At 44.8% G+C, this 20,729-nt stretch overlaps 1 protein-coding gene across 3 annotated transcripts in view; it reads left to right on the plus strand.

Moving 5' to 3' along the window:
- LOC132459626 (ras GTPase-activating protein 1-like) overlaps window positions 1-20,729 on the plus strand; it is a 26,946-nt gene continuing 6,217 nt past the window's right edge. Inside the window, exons 1-16 of one of the 3 annotated variants that reach the window (XM_060054273.1) lie at window positions 1-1,246; window positions 13,464-13,616; window positions 15,288-15,423; window positions 15,906-15,976; window positions 16,664-16,781; window positions 17,128-17,159; window positions 17,784-17,836; window positions 18,020-18,170; window positions 18,265-18,343; window positions 18,546-18,669; window positions 18,810-18,966; window positions 19,137-19,224; window positions 19,309-19,389; window positions 19,480-19,637; window positions 19,773-19,849; window positions 19,975-20,147. In XM_060054273.1, coding sequence (XP_059910256.1) covers window positions 735-1,246; window positions 13,464-13,616; window positions 15,288-15,423; window positions 15,906-15,976; window positions 16,664-16,781; window positions 17,128-17,159; window positions 17,784-17,836; window positions 18,020-18,170; window positions 18,265-18,343; window positions 18,546-18,669; window positions 18,810-18,966; window positions 19,137-19,224; window positions 19,309-19,389; window positions 19,480-19,637; window positions 19,773-19,849; window positions 19,975-20,147 — 2,163 coding nt within the window. In that variant the 5' untranslated portion in view covers window positions 1-734. Of the gene's footprint in view, window positions 1,247-6,885; window positions 7,265-13,463; window positions 13,617-15,287; window positions 15,424-15,905; window positions 15,977-16,663; window positions 16,782-17,127; window positions 17,160-17,783; window positions 17,837-18,019; window positions 18,171-18,264; window positions 18,344-18,545; window positions 18,670-18,809; window positions 18,967-19,136; window positions 19,225-19,308; window positions 19,390-19,479; window positions 19,638-19,772; window positions 19,850-19,974; window positions 20,148-20,729 lie in introns of those variants that run through there. The other 2 variants (XM_060054274.1, XM_060054276.1) reach the window with 2 other exon arrangements.

Genomic DNA, 20,729 nt, shown 5'->3' on the forward strand with positions numbered 1-20,729 from the left:
AAGGGAGGGAGGGGAGAGAGCAGAGGAGCAGCGGAGCCACCAGCCCCGGAGCCGAGGAACAAGGGCGAACAGCTTGTGTGTACGCAATAACCAAACACGTCTTCTTCCTCTGAACCAACCTGGAGGGGTCTATGTTGTCAGCAGAACCCGCCACCTCCGCGCTTTAACATTACGCGTGTGGATTAGTTGCGGACGCAACACGGATCGGTCGGAACTAAAGCGAAACAAAACAAGAGTGGGGGTGAAAAAACAACGGGAATATACTACTACAACCGTGACAATAAAACAACACTCCTCCAGTACAAGTGGACTTGGGTGACTCAAGGAGAGGACTGAAACAACGGGAAAACTTGATATGCTCCCGACTAGCCTCTCTCGGTATTTAAGTTGAAGTGTTGTAATACTATTTTCGAGTGAACTTTAAACTCAGGAAACAATGAAGACCTAGCAAAGCGAGAACTCATCAAGTGTTTTGAGGACTGCTAGCAATTCCGCTAGCTCGGCTATCCGGTAGCTAGCGCCTGTGTGGCTAAAGCTAGCGCCCGCTAAAGGGGGAAATAAGAGACGCTAGCGGATTGGCTACTTGGGCTAGTAAGCTAAACGTGTTTTCAAGAAACTTTTGGTTTCGTGTTTTTGTCCCCCAGACGGGGAGGGTGCGCTGCAGCGTTTAAGAGGGGAAGGGCAGGTTCCCTTCTGGACTTTCTTTCCCTCCTCCCTCGCCACATTTCGTGAACATGATGGCTGCGGAGGTCGGCAGCGAGGAGACGGGATCAGTGTCAACAGGGACAGGGGTGGCAGGCAGCGGAGGGCCCGACACGGCCCATTTCCCGTACTACTCTAAGTCCACCAGAGTGCGAGTCACTGATCTGGGACCAGTAGTGGAGCCAGCCATGCGCCAGAATTCCAACACCTCTCCAGACTCTCCTCCCGATATGAGCATAATATATCCCGTTTCAAGGGGAGAAATGTCCGCAACAGGGAGTGGTGGGCATTCAATTATTCTTGGAACAAGCTCAGGAACCGTGGGCGGCATGTGTTCTCCCACTTCGGATGACCCAAGTTGCCGGATGTCACCCACATCTTCATGCCCGGATGGGCTGAATCTCTTTCCCCCACTGCCACCCCCTCCTCCACCTCCTCCAGGCTGCGGGGTACTGGGAACGGTGGATGAGAGTGACATGCAAGATGGACCAGAATACGAGGAAGAGGAGGTGGTGTTCCCCCTGTCAGCGCCACCCACGAACCAGTAAGAATATATCAATGGAAACGTCACATTAAATCCTTTTCATTCACATCCACAGTGCTATGTTGTTTTAAAGAAGCGTGGTGGTTACACCCCCTTCCCAGTTTGGCCTGCTCTGCTGCCCCGAATTTATTCTCTAGTTTGCTCCATATCTCTCTTTCACTGACAGACAAGATGCTTCCTTTGCTCACACAAAATGTAGGAATGTAGGAAAATGTAGGAAAATGCTAAAATGGGACTGCTGGGAGACTTTACCAAAACACAAATCATTTTTTATTTTATCTTTTCATTTCGATATTTTTATTTATTACACAGGGATAACATATCATGTGCCTTGCTTTAATTCTAAATGTTATACATCGTATACATTATTATTTTAAAGAAGTTGACTACACTCAAGACCTGCTAGATTAGTTGTAGAGCATAGCAAGCACATTGTGAACATTTGTCATCATTTTGTTATCAAGTCAACGTTGCATTGAACATTCATGTATTTTAGGCTATTGTACAATTGTGTGTGCCTATAAGCTGGCTAAATGGTCCTCCCATTTGTTACAGTCTCATTAGAGAAGTGCTGAGTGTGTCATTTCTGGCCCACATACTGTGAGATATGGAAGTGGCTGGAGGAGGAGTGTGGATTCAGCTTTTATTTTAGGAGCAACCCTATATCACCCTGTCAGATTACAGAGGAAGAGTAAGGGAAGCACTTCAAAATGTTTTATTCGAATGAATAACCTTTTTTTAAGGGCTGGGTCTTTGAATCAATGTCTTCGAGAGTAGTACCTCTTCGAAAATTACATTGTGATACAAGTGTCTGAAAGCCTTAAGAATCTTGTTTTTGCTTCTGCAAGGTTGACACCAACACAGTACCTCAGTTGTCACTTGGACAAGGATAGTACTTGTTTTGTCTTGTGGTCCGATGTTTATCAGCCACATACATCCTCACACTAAGCACTTCATACTTTTGGAAGGGTCAAGTAAGTCCACTCAGTTTCCCTCAGGAACTGATTGTAGAAAGTAGTTTAGTCGTGTTTTCCTTCTTTCTTTTTAGATTTGTGAGTTTAATTCATAACATTTCCCATCTGTGAAATTCAGAAATTAGATTATAGGGATGTCCCTCAGTATTTTTCCTCCCAACTGCAGCAAAACTACAAATACATGTTAAGGAGCATACCAGTGCTATTTTGACAATACATAATTATTATATTTTTTCTGGTTAATTATTTTTCAACATTGTATTGACCACATTTCCCCTGGCTTATTGAGCATTAGTTCCAAGTTAACTAAATATTGTCCAAATAAACTAGCGAACCTTCATGCAAGCACTAAAATCAAACCACAGGGACAAAAAGGGTAACAAACACAATTTGTTCCAGATCATGTCACTTGACATTTTCAACACAACAAGGCATGGCACTGACAAACTTGACACTTATCAGCCAATTCCGGTTAGGGCGACATTACAGTCAAACAAATGATTACATCACATTTGCTGTATCTACCCTGTTCTTTTTCGGACAGATATTCTAAATATGATGCATTGTAGCCCTAAGATGCCCCTCCTAGATACCTTTTAGGCCTACATAATGTTCAACCTTTTGTGATGATAACAAATGCGATTGGAAGAAGCCACAAAGACAGGTACAGCGTCTCCTGTTGCTAGAAATGGCACACTGCCCTCATTCATTTGCCCGTTTGGCCAGACCGCGGGGTCTTCTGAAAGGGATATCCGGTTTTACGGGCCTTCGCTGTATAATCTCGACCTAGTTTAGCCAAGGGTCTCCCAGCCTTCTGCATGTCCCAAATGATCTATTCTGACAGCCAAGCCTTCTTCTCTGCAGGGTTACATAGGAACCCAGTGCTCTTGGGCAATATATTACACATAATCTATTAAACATAGACGTCTTCTATACAGAGTGACAGGATGTAAGGCATCTGAGATGTACTAGGATATTGTAATTACAAAACACTTCAATTTTTTTGTCAATTTCCGTCAATCTGTTTCTAAATATTGTGATGTTTCCTCTTTAAAAAACTTTCAGAATGCAAAATCGGTTTTCAAACGTCCAACGTTGTATTATAAATACAAATGTATAATCTCATAGTCCAGTGATGTTTAATCATCATTTCCATGTGATTATTTGCTAACCGAGTGATTATTTACTAGCCTATTTTAGGATTCCTCAGTAAAATGACTCAAATGAACATGTATGATTAAAGTCATGCTACAGGCTAAAACACATCTGATATTGTTAAGCTATGTCTCATGGTGATGTGCAATGCCCCCACCGTAGGCCTTATTTTATATTTTTGTGTAGTATTTCACTTTAAGACACAGCTTCACACAAATTCTGTAGACGCTAATACGTCACACAGAGACATTGATGCAGTAGTTACGATGGGGTTTAATAGGAGAGGATATTTTCAAATCATTCTAGCATCAACCAAGTATCAGACATTTTTTTCATTTCAATAGGAGAACAACTCAGAACTATTGTATATTGCATTTGAGCAATTTTTCCTATGGCAAGAAATCAGAAATTTTGTAAGAGTACGCACACATTTTTGCTGGGCCAGCAGCCTTGTAAATCAGAATGCACTTCGGCTTTGTAGGAGAGGGGCATGGTCATCCCTGCAGCTACCGATCCATTGCCTTGTTCTAGCAGGAAACAGCATGGTAGTTACAGTTAACCTGGCCGATTTAGTCTGTTCTGGCGGCAGAGAGCACACATATCGTGGATGCATCGAGGTTTCAACTTCTTTCACATACATAAGACACCATTACACAATTGTCTTCTTAAGGCCTCTTGCTTGGACGTAGACAATTGCATGCATACAGTTATTATCACATCTATGGTTGATGGTTGATGGTAATCATATAGCCTGTGTGGACCAGCAGCACTGTTATAAATTGGAAGCTTAATGTCCAGGGAAGGCAGTGCCTCATCCCCTCCTTTATGGAACCCCTATAACACACCGGCTACTAATGAGCCAGTTATATTAAACTGGTTTAAAAACGCTTGGCTTTAAAGGCTGTATTATGCAATCCCTATATGAATCTCAAAATGGCAATTTGTTATTGTTCCAAATATCAGTTGGATATATTGTATGGTCCTGGGCTTAGCACTTTTGTGTGACGCCACTGGGAGAATCTTGTGTATCTGTTTGTGTGTGTGTTTATTCCGTTGAGCTTGGAAGACTATTCACAACACTTTAAAATACACAATGGCTGTTGCAATATTATTCATGCTATAAATAGCTTAACAAAGAGGTGAGAGTGAATTCCAGGTGGCTGTATGGAGTTCTTCTCTTTCCCGAATAGAAATCGATGGTCTACCGCCTAATCTAAAACAAACAACCTGCTGGGAAACAAGTAGTTGATTTTGAGTTTCCACGAAGATTATAGAGGATTTTCAATCCTAAGTAGCTTCCCTTAAGGCTGTGTGTGTGTGTGTGTGTGTGTGTGTGTGTGTGTGTGTGTGTGTGTGTGTGTGTGTGTGTGTGTGTGTGTGTGTGTGTGTGTGTGTGTGTGTGTGTGTGTGTGTGTGTGTGTGTGTGTGTGTGTGTGTGTGTACAGTTGAATTTTGAAGTTGAAGCTGTGTGAATGCATTTGCTCGATTTTGTGGATTAGGCCTAACTGTTGAAACATCTTTGGAACCTGCTAGAGCACACACACTTCATTATTGCTATTTGTCATGTGAGGCAAATACAGTTTATTGTTTTTTTACAAAACATGGATCAAGGCACCTAACTTATGTGTGTATGGGCTACATTGTTTGTGACTATTTCCAAGCTAAGAAGAAAACCCCTAGAAGACCACCGACAAAATTTCTTGTCAACCGCACGTCAATGTCAGGATAATAAATAAATGTAAAGGTATTTTTGGCCTTGGCATGGACTAAGTCATTGCACCGATTTGATGACATGTGAGCTCAGCAGGACTGTCTTTTACTGCCCTAAGCCTTTGAGATTCCTTGAATAGTCAGTACTAAAATACAGACTACTGCTGCTTTTGGAAAATGTGTAGTATTTTGGATCTTAATGGTACAATGGTCACAAGGTGGCCTCACTAGTAAAACCTTTTGGCCGATGTTATGTTTTCATATCAAGCTTTATTACATGGGCTATTTATCTTGTGGACCTGTTCATCTAGGCATGTTCATGGAGAGCTCTGGTTTGTGCATTGATAAGGCCTAGACTATGTTTTCCATGCATTTCCAACATGTTACGCAATGTCCTGTCATGCCCCTGCAATACCCACCACCCCTGTCTTTTCTCTACTGCATCCTGTTTTCCATACTTCTGGGCCACACATTGTGGCCTTTGCCGAATCCTCACAAGCATTTGTACTTGACTTTGACAGCGCCCAAAGACTACAAATATATACCATACTCATTTTAATATTCAATTAAATTGAATGAAGGAATTCCAACGTCTGATTTTGCTGTGTTTTCATTTCAGTTACTTTGTCATTGTTGCGTCTGAAGGAAACGTGCTTTCTATTTACATCACTCCCCCTGATTTGCTGACTGTTGACTTCGATTCTTAATTAATTCAGACTAAAGTGAGGCCATATAGCTATGATCTGCTTCAATGGCATTGTGCTTGGCTGCCTCCCTGGGCAGGTAGCTTCACATTCAGACTAACCAATGCTTGAGATGCATGAATGGTCTTGTCCCATTTCCTTCCCCATTTGTGTGTGTCAGCCAGGTCCCTGTTTGCTGTCACTCTGCAGCCCGACTCAGGTAACACACTGTTGAGGGTTGTCATGTGTAAAAGCACAACAGTGTTTCAGCTGCTGCCACACCATGCCATAGTCCGCCCCCTTCTTCTTTCTTTCTTTCCTCTGTGGAATCTCTAACACACAAACTTAGCTTAGTAGTTAAGGAAAAACTATTTGCATAATGATTGCTCGGTAGGTTTTTGCTAAACCTTTGTTGTATTTACATTAGAGGACCTCTCATTTATTAATTTACAGCCAAAAGAATGAATCTTTGTACGATTCTTGAAAATAACAAACCTGGTCTTGATATTTCTTTGGACGTGGGTCTACACAGGTGGCAGTAGCTGGGCTCTAGTCTAAATTGTAAACTATTAAATGAGGCATGAATGCCAACAGTATTTATGAGACCACTATTGCTATAACAACATGTAATTTTTTTTTTCTTGTTCTCTTAAACCCATCTATGTACAGGCTTCTGGACCGCAATCTATGTTTGTCAAGGAAATGCGTAATTTAAGAATTGCTAATGTGAGAAAATGCAAACAATGATGTCAAGCAAAATTGGATTATATCAGCGTTGCAAGCTTCTATTTAATGCATAGAAAAAAATGTGCCTACTCAAACAAAAGCTTATCAGGATTACCATATCTAATGCAACAATCTGATGTTTAAATCCATATCTAATTTTGTCGTCGATATGCTTTTCTTACTTTATTCGTGTGTGGTAAATTTGGATATTTTATGTGACTCATCGATTTGTTGAAATTGATGAGCGCTACCAAGTCAATTCCGGTCACTGTTACCTTTTACCTCTTTCCGTATATAACTAACTTATGCTTAGGTACATAAAATGTTGGGAGGGAGAGACAGAGAGAGGGAGGAAGAGGTACAGAAGTCTTCTTTCAAATGGGAACAGAAGGAGGATGAGAGAAGCAGATTTGTGGCCATCCGGTTGGCCTGACTTCACTGATAAGGCTCCTCCCAACATATGTGATGTCTCACCGCGCTCCCATCCCTCCCGTCCACCGTCTCGTTCGGTCCCATTCCGCTCACTAGCACACGGAGATGGTTGCGTTAGGGCCACCACAGCTCGTTCAAAGCAACATGCCCTGGAAGGATCTAAGCTCAAGACCGCTTTGTTTTCTGAACCAGAGTTCTGACGTTATTCCGCAAACTCCAACTTACTTTCAACCCGACCAGCATCACTAGCAACAGCAGCATCAGCATCAGTGGTGCGGCCGCCTCCTGTGAGATTGCCGAACGTGCACAAAGGAGATGCAGCGCAGGGCAAAGTCTGAGTAAGTGGGGCATCCTGCCCCTGTCTCCACTTCCCTGGTAATTTACCCTTCCCTGCTTCTTGCTGACTGAGAAGCTGGCGGAAGCAGTCTGACACTCTCAAATCCATTGTATCTGTTTTTACGTTTTGCATATTGGGTTATTTTATTGGTATGTGTATAGATCTTTTAAGTCCTCTGTGTTCTTCAAAAGGCACAATTCTGCTGGTGGCTTTTTGGTTACATTTTGTTTTAGAATGGGTTAAAATTGTATTGACAGTGGAGATTCTAGTGAAAGTTTCTTCATCGCAATTTCATCGCACAGGACGAACCTACACAACTAAAACTGCACACCAAAACTATATTGATTTATCCGTCATTCCCCTTACCAGGATTGGTAAAGAGGCCATTGATCCGAAGAAAACATGCACAAGAAAGACTAATGTAAAGTAATGTAATTCCATTACCCATTGACTCTGAGATCTGACAGGTCTATGGTTATGTTCGAGACAGAAGAAAATAATGAAAAAAAAAAAGGGAGCAAAGCAGTGCACAGAGCAGCTTAATGAGAGGGCTAGACAGAGGTTAAGATAGAAATTGAGAGCCGCTGTTCATCTCGATCTATTCAGAGCAAATAATGTCTTCGGCCCTCTGCCTCTGAGACTTGGCGTCTCTTTCAGATCCCTGGCGTCTCTTTCAGATTCCTACTTCTCTCGTAACTTCTACCCCAGCCCCCTCCCCACACCTGCCTCTTGATTGAAACCTTTTTTAATCTGAACAAAACGGAGCAGAAAGGTCCATTCCCGACTTATACATGCTGAAATAACATGCCTGTTTATCAAGCTATTGATTTGGTCGCTGTTATACGTTTTAGATGATGCTGATGGTGAGGGTTTTTACAATTAGCTCTACATTTGTACAGCTAGTGCACAGGATAAAGTGATTTGGACATGGATATGTTGCTTTGTTTGGGGCTCATTCTTGTGAGATGAACTACTGAAGCTTTGTCCTTTTTATACATCTATTTACCTTTGGTGAACCGATATTCACCAAACAGGAAAGCAATTGAAGCGGCAAAGAAAGCCAAAACCACATTCTGACTTCCGAGTCCATACCACAGCCTCCTGCTATTGAAGTCAAAAGTTGCAGCTCTGATGACGTCCCTTTTAGGGTTAACAATTTCAGTTGCGCTTAAAACAGCTGAACACACAGCCGCTATATCCGCCTCTGTGTAGAACATGAGAGATGTGACTTTTCATGCCCTGATCGATTTGGACTCATTCTTCTGATGCCTGCATTCCAACAGTATTTGGCTTGCTAGCCCAGAGAGCCGCGCTACTCTAGTGAGTAGAACATTAGAGCTAAGTGTGTTGGTTCGTGCACCGACACGACAGGGCATTCCTCTGGCTGTTGGAAGCAACACGTCTTATCGCCGCTGCAGTGCCTCGTGTAACCAGCCCATTTATCACAGCAAGCCTACCGGCTTCACTCGCTCTCTCTCTCTCCATCAGGCCCCGGCGACCATCCCCAGACCGTACATAAATGGTGTCTTGGAGGTCACATTGATTGAGCTGGAAGTCAGCAGTGTAATTATAGCACGGCGATGACGTCTGCTTGATGACTGTGTCCCTTTTCTCTGATTTTATGATTAACATATTCATGATTACGACCTCTAGGGAATTGGAAACTGCTCGAAGCCCCACCGTGTGCTAATCTGATAGTAGCCTGGCAAAATCCTGTCCCGAGACCTGGACTGATCCGAGCACGGCATTAGATAATCCTGTTTAATTTATCATCGTTATTGAAATTACAATGACCTAAAATCTCTAAATTAAACCTGATGCCAATTTACTTGGTTTGGAATGTGATCTCAAGCACTAGATGAGATATGCCGTTTGTTTAAATATATTTAGTTGTCCGTTTCCCATGGAACATTTTCCATAGAAAATTCCGATGTGATTCTCAAATGTGACTCAGAACGCTTGGCTTGATAAGTAACCAGAGACATGGTCACAAATATTCTGCTGGGGTCAGTAAAATATTAATTTTAGCATGCTTTTCAAGTGCTCTTAACGGAACAAGTGTGTTATGTTTCACTTCTATAATTCATTAACACTTTCCAGGATTTATTCACACTAACATGTAAGCATGCAAGCGTGACTCATTACATGGCGAGGAAAGCATGTCTGAATCAAAATCCCCTTCCCTTTTTAAGCAACATGACTATAATATTACAATATGCTTTTGGCAACACAACACGTTAAGATCCCTGCCTTACGGTCTTGCGTTACTAACTTAGAAGCACAGGGTCGGCCCGCCAGTTAAGTTCCGGGACATGTGTGGCTTGTCTCAGCCGGCTTCTAACTGCTGCCACAGCAGACTATCTTTACAACACATCCCAGGAAGAAACAGCCTCAGGGGCTTCCTCTATAGAAAGCTGTCTCTAGCTGCATTAGCACTTTCTTCCTGTGTAAACCTGCATAACTTCCTGTGTGATGCACACGCTTCACCTCATAGTCACAGCAGTGGACCTGACTGTTGACTTTTCTCTGGACGTAGGCGCAATCTGTATAATTTGGTGGTATGTTAGCGAGGCGTTCTGCTGCTCGTAACCGGACCTGTCTGGGGAAGACACATAAAAGTGCTTTATGGCAATATGGCCACATTCACGTTTATTCATTTGGCAGATGATGCAATCCAAAGTGCTTTACAAGTGAGGACACTTCATCCTCTATAAATACACACCGCTGGACCGCGTCACACTCCCCTCCTGACTGCACAAATATTGTTTTATTTTTTTTATTATATGGTGTCTTTAAACTTGGACCCCAACTAGTATAATTGTTGTCTTTTGTATATTGTGTTTTGTAGGGATATCGGCATGCACCCGTTCTTACTTTCAGACAGAGCCTGATTAAGTCTTAGCGCTTGACTTTCATCTGGTATTCTATCCACTCCTCACTATATTACACAGATCTACAGTTTAGATCTGTGTCTTTTTTGGGTCAATAAAGCTCTAAACATGCATCCCTTTTCCAATGAAATGGTACATCTTCAAGATTTGATTGCTCTTTTGAAGTGTTTTCCTTCTTTGTGTTAACTGACTTTCTCAATAGCAACTTTATTGTGAATGAAAACAATGTTATATTCAAAACCATGTCAAGGTCCTACAATTAGACCAAACAATTTGCTAGATATATAGTAGTTTGCTATACTATACCCTATTCTTAATGCACAGCTGCAATCGTGGGAGCTCAACATAATTTGCAAAGTAAATTTTTTATGAGAGCGCAAGGTGAACGAGCACAGCAAAGTGAGTGGACACATTACAGCAGGCACTTCATAGCACACAAAACAAACGTGAACAGCCTCTTAAGACAAAGGCGTGAATGGTCCATTCCAGCTTTCCCTATGTGGTACAGACAGCTGTTTATAAACACTGCTACTTGGTTTGTAAGAATGACTAATCATATTTTTCTTGCCTAAGGACCTGCTATTTATGGATTTGTGTGGGTGGATCTCTCAAAGAATTTTGAGCCTCTAGTGATCCGAGGCACAAAGAAGCCATCCTACATAAGTCTGATGCCACTGGCACCTGAGTATAGACTATTTAGAATATTTAGTCACTTCACCAGCCTTAAACTGGCCCCACTTTGTTTTCAAATTGCGGGTTGCTTGAATCTGACCCTTACAAAATTATCTTGCCCATCTATCATTCATCATACCCCTACTACTCTATTCCTCTCCTGTGGGCTGACCTATTTTAATCAAATTATTCTGTACCACCGTAATTATAACCCATATGTCATGCATTACGGCATACTGTGTGTGTGTGTGTGTGTGTGTGTGTGTGTGTGTGTGTGTGTGTGTGTGTGTGTGTGTGTGTGTGTGTGTGTGTGTGTGTGTGTGTGTGTGTGTGTGTGTGTGTGTGTGTGTGTGTGTGTACCCTTCACTCTCCCCCTGGAGCATCACTTGTCCCCGCTCCGCGGCCTCTCTTAATCACACAGTGGCCACTCGTCTGTGCTCCACAATACTCTCTCTTCTCTCCGCTTCCCCAAGGCCGATCACATACCCCCGACTCAGTCTCTCCTCCTCTACCTCCCAGAGAGTCTCCCTCCCGCCGCACAAACACTCACACACTTCCTCGCTTTTTATTTATTTACGTTTTTCTCTCTTCTCCTCCTCCTTCATCTTCTTCAGTGTCAGTGAGTCCTCTGTGGATCCAGAGCAGTGTTGACTTGTCTTAGGGTCTGCTGAGTACGGCAGCACCACAAGAACCCCTCTTTCATCTTCTCCCTGCTTCTCGTGTCCCACCTCTCTGAGTGATGCCGTTTGTCTCTGTTTGGATAAGTGTGTTAATGCTTCACCCGTCTGGCAAGTGCGCCCCCCCCCCCCCAAGTGAGCCCGACGTGCTGAAACCTTAACCAGTAGTGGATGTGTCAGACGTGCAAAATCCCTCAGTGCTTCTACCCCCTCCTGCGTTTTCTTGTTTCAGAGAAGGGGTGCACTTTCTCTTTTTGGAGACGGGTTGTAGGTAAAATATTGCCGTCTACTTCCGTGGCTTGAGTGTAGAGTGTGCTAGACTCATGTTTTCTTAACCTGTTTTTCTCTCTGCCAGGAGGGAGAAGTGCTGTCTAGTGCATGGTTGTTTCGTACATCTTGCATAACCCTCCTTTTGGCAATTCCAGACCTAAATGCATAAATCTGCCGGTGATATGTGATTCGGTTAGACAATGTTCTTGTCCCTCACAGGTAGGGAAGATTCTATAAATAGTAATGACTCTGAGTCTGACGGCCTCCCAAAATTGTTTGCTGAAATAACTTTGTATGCAAATGCACAACCAACACATCCGTGCACACGTTATTATTTTGAGCACTATTACTGCACTTACTGCCTCTTGCTTCTGTCCTTATCAGCATTTTTATGCTTATTTCTTAGTCTATTAATATTCTATACACTCAAATACTGCTGATCCTAAGGCTCAGGCCGAGGTTTAGCGGGCCTGATGATCGTCGATTGTTTCGATAACAGCGAATTGTCTGAGGTATTACACTGTGCTTTATTATTCAGCTCCCGTCAGCTCTTAAGCAGACTCTTGGTTAAGTGTGAGCTTGATGGTGTTCCACCCCATGAAGTCATCCAAGAACCTCAAGAGGTGTTTGGACTTGTCCGGCAACGGTGTTTCAGTTGGGTGCTGTATTGCTGTTTCACTGTATGGGCACCCTCAATGAATGATTTGCTCCTCGTAGGCTATGATATTGAGGATTACTGCAGTGCGAGTGCATTAAAAGCATCCTCAATAGTAATTTGTGTGCACAGTTGAGTTGTTGTTGATATTTCACCATCATAGAGCCAGTCTCTGTGCAGAAATGAATAGCAATCTGCATTGTTTTGTTACTTCATTTTGTATCAGCGTTAAAATGACGATGTTGTTTATGAAATGCGACACACACCGCAGAGTAATACTATAGGTGTCCGGGAAGCCTAGCCCTCACTAGGACGCAAAACAGCCAACATATTCCCAGAACGAGCTCCACACACCCACACAACTACACACCGTGGGGTTATACTCGAGGTGTCTGAGTAGCTCAACCCTCTCTAAATCAGGTATTATTTCAGTTATAAAAAAAGTTATAAAACGGCATAAAATACTACATTGCAGATCGAATCAGACATATTACCACGCTAAAAACAATACGGTTTTGGGTTAAATTGCTCTTCAAATGACTTTCCATACAGGATTAGGGAAATCAGGATTACAGGATCTCAGCACAAGGCTTCATTAACTCATTAAAAAACCGGAATAAGCCCCGGACTGCCTTCAGCATGACGACGCAGATCGACACTTCCCGGCTTACCAAGCTGACGGGGGCGTGGCCATAGCCAGTGTCGCTTACAAATACATGCAGAATCATGTCTCAATTAATCTTAAGGGGACCCTGGGCCCTGACCGGACCACTGTCATTAATTTACACCGTGGTGGCCTAGATTAAGAGGCAGTTGGTGTACACAAGCTGTTTGGGCACGCAGGAACAAACACAGAAAAAAACATTTGAGCTCAAAGCAGCATTCAACCTCAATTTCCACCTCTCAAACCATCCTGGTATTCATAGCACTGGGGATGTGGCGGTGTGATCCTTCTGCTTCCCTCCACAAACATACATTCGGTCTCACCCTCTCTCTCTAACTTCGTCCCCCCCTCCGCTCATCCCTTCACTCCAGGTGGTACCATGGCAAGCTGGATCGGACCATCGCAGAGGAGCGGCTGCGCCAGGCCAAGACGCCCGGCAGCTACCTCATCAGGGAGAGCGACCGCCGGCCCGGCTCCTTCGTCTTGTCCTTCCTCAGCATGACGGGCGTGGTCAACCATTTCAGGTGCGTTCCAAGCACAAAGACGCAACCAGCCCTCACCACTTCCCCCGGCCAGTAGGAACTAAGAAACGGTTGAGGTTGGACATTGTCTGCTGAACTTTAAAGGTTAACACTGCCTTGCAAATGGTCCTAGTCTTTCAGCCACACAGAATATTTGGTTGGGTTTCAGCATTTGCAAATCTGCAGGCAAGTTTCACAAGTCATGCCAGTAGACACAAGTGGCCTCGTCGCCATTTATCCGGCCGGGGCAGAACTATGAGATGGTGTGTTAGTTCGCTAGTGCTCTGAAGACTGCAGAGGGACGGAAGTAGCGTGGGCGGTGCTGAAACGAGAGATGGAGGACAGCAGTCTGGCAACAATGCAGTGTAGTATCTTATGACGGTGAAGTCAGTCGGACCGGACAGGCTGCGCCTCACAACCTGTCCACCCCTCACTAGCTGTATTATATCCCAGCAGACCCCCTGGTCGTACCTCCCTGGTGATAACATCCGTCTCTTCCAACTGTACGGCTCACTCTCTTTCTCCCTCTCTTTATTTCTCCTTTCCCCTTCACTGACTGTCTCTCACTCTCCCTCTGTCTCTTGCCCTCTTTCATTCCCTCACTCTCTTGCTCTCACTCAATGGTTTCAGAGTATAAGGGATCAGTTTGACGGTGTCAGCAAGAGTCTTGTCTCCTTCTTGCCTAGACCAATAATAAAATGCCTGTAACAGTGTATTAGGTTCCCTTCCCAGATCAAGTTACTCTACGGCTATACATTAGGATTGTGTTCTCAAGTCTAAGCCCCCTAAGTCGCCTCATTAAACTGTCTATAGCTAATTATGCAACATATAAATAACTGTATCCCTTCCTCATGCTGGTCATATGTAGGAAAAGGATATCTCTGTTCGGTGGAGATAAGAGTCATTCTGTGGGTGAATAATGTAAACAGGGTTAATTAAGTGCGATCACACCAATGCGGTTAATGTTGGCTAATGTTTTCGTTCAAATGTACTAAGATAGATGCGTATGCCTTTCCGGAAATGGTCGTATTAACTATGTAATTTGTTACATTAGCCCCCATCAAATAAATCTACAGACAGACCAACCATCAGTCTCCCGTCTTGGCTAACTGTTTCTTTCTTATAACAGGCAACACGCAAAAACATGCATATCAATTCCCTACAACGAGGGGTCCACTCAACAGCACATCAGTAGAGAATTATGACCCCTGTCCGTCTGTCCAATCAGAATTTGTACAGACCCATACATTTTATAACTTAACTATATTCATCATTTACTGACGTAACTTCTAGTGGCCCTTTGCTGGGCCAGGGCGGTGTAATTCACCAGGGAAACTCCATGCTCTTACTTTTCAATTGATTTCCCAAAGCAGCCATTCATCAAGTCTGCTTTGTTCACACGGTTGTGGATTCATCTTCTCCCACGTAAGCCCTTGCTTCGGTGCAGTGCTGAATGAGCAGTGTGCACTACCCCTAGTTCATTTTATTGAGTAATGAGGCCTGAAAACGTCCTGCAAGGTTGTGTGTAACAGTAGCCGTTTTAACGTGTGTGTGTGTGTGTGTGTGTGTGTGTGTGTGTGTGTGTGTGTGTGTGTGTGTGTGTGTGTGTGTGTGTGTGTGTGTGTGTGTGTGTGTGTGTGTGTGTGTGTGTGTGTGTGCGCGCGTTCTCAACAGGATTATTGCCATGTGTGGGGACTACTACATTGGAGGCCGGAGGTTCTCCTCCCTGTCTGACCTGATTGGCTACTACAGCTATGTGTCCTGTCTGCTGAAGGAGGAGAAGCTGCTGTCCCCAGTGGCGCCCCCAGAGGTGAGTCCGGCTCCTCTGCCCCAGCAGATGCACGACCTTGCAACAGGTCGAGGTCCTGACGTTTCTCTGTGGGGATTTGTTCCAAGCTCCCCTGACAACTTCCCCCAGTAGTTGACGGGAAAAACGTAACAGAGGAATGAACTTTTTGGGATGACTCGAGGGCATTCCCTATTTCTCTCTTTACCCAGCCGATGTGTTCACAAGTGCTGATTTTCATGTCCTCCTGTGTCTCCCTTTGCCTCTCATCTCGTGCCTCCAGGCAGTAAAGTCAGGGCTGCTTAGGGCTCTGTCTAATGCAAATGAGCAGTGTTGCATGTCAAACCTCCCAGAGGGAGCTTTCCCAGACGGGAGTAATTGGGGGTTTAGCTTTATATTTTTATATATATTATTTTTTGGAGGGGGGGGGGGGGGGTGCTGATTGCTGAGTATGTCTTTCTATTATGATGTGTTTCTAAATCCTCCTCTTTTGAATGTGCCCATAGCCTGTAGAAGACAGGCGACGAGTGAGGGCTATACTTCCATACACCAAAGTGCCAGATACCGATGAAATCAGGTGGGTGCTACTCTTCCTGTGTTGCTCATTTGTCTCCCTTTGTGGCCATTTTATCTTCTTCTCTTATTTTATCTTTATCTTCACACAGTTAAACACGCAGTAGGGCTGAATATTTGCAGTCACAGAGAAGCTCAGCAGCGAGCAACATGGCGTGCATTACTACTGCACTATTTAGTAAGATCATAGTGTTTCTGATCATTTCCAAACACAAACATGGCAAGTTAACCTGCTGTTGTTGTTCTAGCTAGACAGTAGCGGGTTCTATCTTCAGACTTCTTCTCAATGGGAAAAATGTCACGTCCATGTCAAATTACCTGAGCAAGGTACACTTACTGGTGAACCTGGCTATCCTAAGCCTGATCTCCTAAATCTGATAAACATCTGTCTGGATCCAAACCCTCATTCAGAAACATGACTCTGTGTCTGTCCACTAACAGGCTTAGCTTGAAGCAGAGCCTACACACTTAGCCCCACATGTTTAGTGTCTCACAAGAGACCCCTACTGGTGGTTAAGTGATACTGCTACCCAATATAAGAAACACAATCCATGACATCAAAAAGCTTGTCTAAAACAATTTTTTCTAGAGCTGAAGATCAACATTAAACCGTCTAGCAGGAGTTCAACGAAATGTATCCTAGGACAGTTCATGAGGTTCATAATGTATTTTTACTCCTTTGTATCCCAAGCTTCCTGAAAGGGGACATGTTTATCGTTCACAATGAATTGGACGACGGCTGGCTGTGGGTGACCAACGTCCGGACTGAGGAGCAGGGCCTCATCGTGGAAGACCTGGTGGAGGAGGTGGTGAGCACTACCCACTGGCGAGGAGACACTCGGTCCCCGGGGCTCTGTGTCATCGTTCCTTCACAGGCCACTTGCAAAGATCACCATCAATAATTCAGGAAGAACTTCTCTCTTTAGATTTGTACACACAAAAACTCAGGTCAGGCCCCTCAGTTGTCACGTCTGCTCACTATCTTCAAAGCTTACACGTGCAGGGTGCAACAGTGCACTTCGGTTCTCCGATTGGAACTCTATCTGCATGGTTCATTGCGTTCCGGTCCTTCTCAGTAATTAAAGTAAAGCAACCGTTTGTGTGGGAGCTGTGAGGGGCTTGTCCACTGATGATTGTGTCTTGTGGTTTTTTTAGGGCCGTGAAGAGGATCCACATGAGGGCAAAGTGTAAGTTCCAATACATGATTTGATTGGTTGTTTTGAAACCGGTAATCATGGTTTGTGTGGTTGTGTGTCAAATGCATTCTAGAGTCAAATCCCGTGGGATGAACCACAGTTATAGTGCGCCCTCTCTTAACAGTAAGCCCTAGTGGTGAATGAGTGCCGACTTTCTAGACAACCTATCATTATAGGCTTACAGCGATCCCCGGCAGAACGGCCTCGCTGGTCGCCTCTTTACACGCAACCCGCCATCATCTCCTGTAGCTCTTAGTGATGTTTTTATGTTCCGCCTGAGCAAGCACAGGAGTTAGACTCCTGTGCAGACGGCTGACATATCGGGTTGGCTCATCTCAGCGAGCCTCAAATGACTACATCAGCCGGCGAAGCCAAACGATCCGCTCATGTTGACGTTTCTGTTTGCCATACAGTCTTCTACACACTTTTTATTCAGCAGATGTCCATCAGTCAGTTAGGGACTAATATTATAATGTGCGTACAAAATAATCTGGTGCCATGTGGATATAAAATTGGTGATTGGCTTTTTAAAACATCCAGCATGTTTTTGATGGGAGTGTATGTGTGTTGGGCCTCTTTCCTCTGGATGCTGCTTACGGCGTGACCCCCGTGCAGCTGGTATCACGGCAAGATCAGCAAGCAGGAGGCCTACAACCTGCTGATGACAGGTACCATCCCTCCCTTCCTTGCATCAGGCCCATGATATGAATCATTCGTGGCCTTACCCCACATTCTTTATGCCAACGCAAGGTTTTGAACTTACAAATCCATTCATCATTAAACAAATGCTGAGCATGCACACCCAAACTCTTTAGCCCAATATCTCTAACCCTCTCTTCCCTTTCGTGCAGTGGGCCAGGTGTGCAGTTTCCTCGTCCGGCCCTCTGATAACACGCCGGGTGACTACTCCCTGTTTTTTCGCACCAATGAAAACATCCAAAGGTTTAAAATCTCCCCTACCCCCAACAATCAGTACATGATGGGGGGTAGGTACTACTACAGGTATGTAGGACTCGTCGTGGTTAATATAACGTTATCCCACATCTCATGATGTCCTCATGCGGTCAGCTCATCGATTCTTCATCCCCTCTTGCAGTGTTGACGACATCGTTGACCATTACAAGAAAGAGCAAATTGTTGAGGGCTACAACCTGAATGAGGCAGTTTCAGTTCAGGTATGTCTGTGGTGGTCTTAAAATATGGCTGATGTTACAACATCAATTTAATACACACTGATCCACAATTTTGTGCTCAGTGCCAGACTACCAGTATCTTCTGGGATGGTTTTGGCTTTAGAGAAATTAAAAAATGTGTTGCCCAGATAAAATCATATAGGTAGTGGTATTTGGATTTCCTGTAAATTTAATTCTGCCGTAGCATCAAGAACAAGTCCTCTCTGACATCGTGGACGGAAAGGAAATCTACAACACCATCAAACGGAAGACGAAAGATGCCTTCTACAAGAACATAGTCAAAAAAGGCTACCTCCTATTCAACAAAGGTACATCATCACCCCGGGCCTCGTCTCCTCAGAGTGACACTGCTAGATGCACCTCATGATTGTCGTACTTTCAACAAGCCCGTCGCCGCTGTCTGCAGCTCCATAATGGCCTCCATTATGTCTGCTCCTCACACGCACAGGTAAAGGCAAGCGGTGGAAGAACCTTTACTTCATCCTGGAGGGGAACGACGCGCAGCTCATCTACTTTGAGAGTGAGAAGAGAGCCACCAAACCCAAAGGGCTAATCGACCTCAGCGTGTGCTCTGTTTACGGAGTGCATGACAGTCTGTTTGGCAGGTGAACACTCCTCTTTGCATTGATCCAAAAGGCTGACTGTTTGCTTCTAGTGCGATCACTTATTGAGACGCTTAATGGCAGAAGTTGTTGCACGATTGTATCTCTGTCATTGGCTTTACCCTAACATGGGGTTTTCTGCTCCCTTTTTCTTTATTTTTTTTCCCTCCTAGGCCAAATTGTTTCCAGGTTGTGGTCCAGCACTTTAGCGAGGAGCAGTACATATTTTACTTTGCAGGGGAAGCTCCAGAGCACGCACAGGTACGTGTCAGGGCTTTGGAAGGGTGGGGGCGGGGGGGCTGAAGCATTTTCACTTGCTGATTGTCTTGCTCATCTGTTTTGCAGGACTGGATGAAATGCCTTCAAACCTTCTGCAGTAACCTAAGGAAACCCACACAGCAGACGATCAACAAGAGACTGAGACAGGTAAGGACCGAGAGGTGAGACGGCCAGCACATGCTCGTGTACCACTAATAACTGTGTCAGCTGACCCGTGGTGTGTGGGACTCCTGCCAGGTGAGCAGTCTGGTCCTGTACGTGGAGGAGGCCCACAAGCTGCCCGTGAAGCACTTCAACCAGCCCTACTGTAACATCTACCTGAACAGCGTGCAGGTGGCCAAGACACACCCCAGGGAGGGTCAGAACCCCGTCTTCACGGAGGAGTTCATCTTCGAGTGCGTACACCAACCCCTCGCCGCACCCTGCCCTGAACAACAACAGCCGGCTCTATCTAAGCTGTCGTTCTGCACAGATCTCGACAGTGCTTGTTTCTCACGGTTGACCGCGTCTTTGTTTGTTTTTCTCTTCAGTGACTTGTCGTGCGAAATCAACCGATTCGAAATCAGCCTGAGCAACAAGACAAAAAAGAGCAAAGAAAGTGACATTTGTACGTGTGCCTTGGGTCTTGGGAAACAGGCCCAACAGACCACCTAATCCTTCCACCAACATACGCCACCCCCCACTGACCCGGCCTCACATCTCCCGCCTCTCCCCCCCCCCCCCCCCCCACAGTGTTCATGCGCTGCCAGCTGAACCGCCTGCAGAAGGGCCAGATGATCGACGAGTGGTTCCCGCTCAGCTCCCACGTCCCCCTGAAGGGCATCGAGCCGGGGTCGCTGCGTGTCCGCGCCCGCTACTCCATGGAGAAGATCATGCCAGAGGAGGAGTACAGCGAGTTCAAAGAGGTCGGTTCGTTGTATGATTTAAAAGTGTGGGCCACCGGGGCGCCCAAGTAGCGCACCGGGTTAAAGCGCAGGAGTGGGTCGCCCTTCTCTGTGGAGGTTTGCGACAAGTGAGTGCGGATTAGTCCAGCAGCCAACGGCCGTAGTGTTTTGTTTTCGACAGATGGATACGAGAATACATAGAATTCACTTTGAAACATCAAAGAACTACATTTTCAGTTGGTCGGGATGCACCAACTAATTTCAGTAGTGCTGGTTTTAGAGAATGGTTTTACAGCATCCTATTTACATGGATGTATTTTCTCAACATGTTTTCTCAGTCTCCTGATTTCATTTCCAGAATTAACCATCGGTTCATGCACATTGCAGGTCAAAAGCGCTATGCTGCCCCCTTGTGTACATGTGACGCGTGACATGGACTAAATGCTGGCAGTTCAGCACAGATCCGCCTCATGTCTCCAAGTCACGGCGTGGATCCTTGCTTTGAAATCAGCTTAACTGGCCCCCTCTGGAAGTCTCCAGGGAGAATCACACCGGCTCTCCATCTGTGCAGGAAAGGTCATGTGGTGTGGTGTTTTCTTCCTC

This window comes from Gadus macrocephalus, chromosome 6, assembly GCF_031168955.1.
Source record: "Gadus macrocephalus chromosome 6, ASM3116895v1".
NCBI lineage: Eukaryota > Metazoa > Chordata > Actinopteri > Gadiformes > Gadidae > Gadus > Gadus macrocephalus.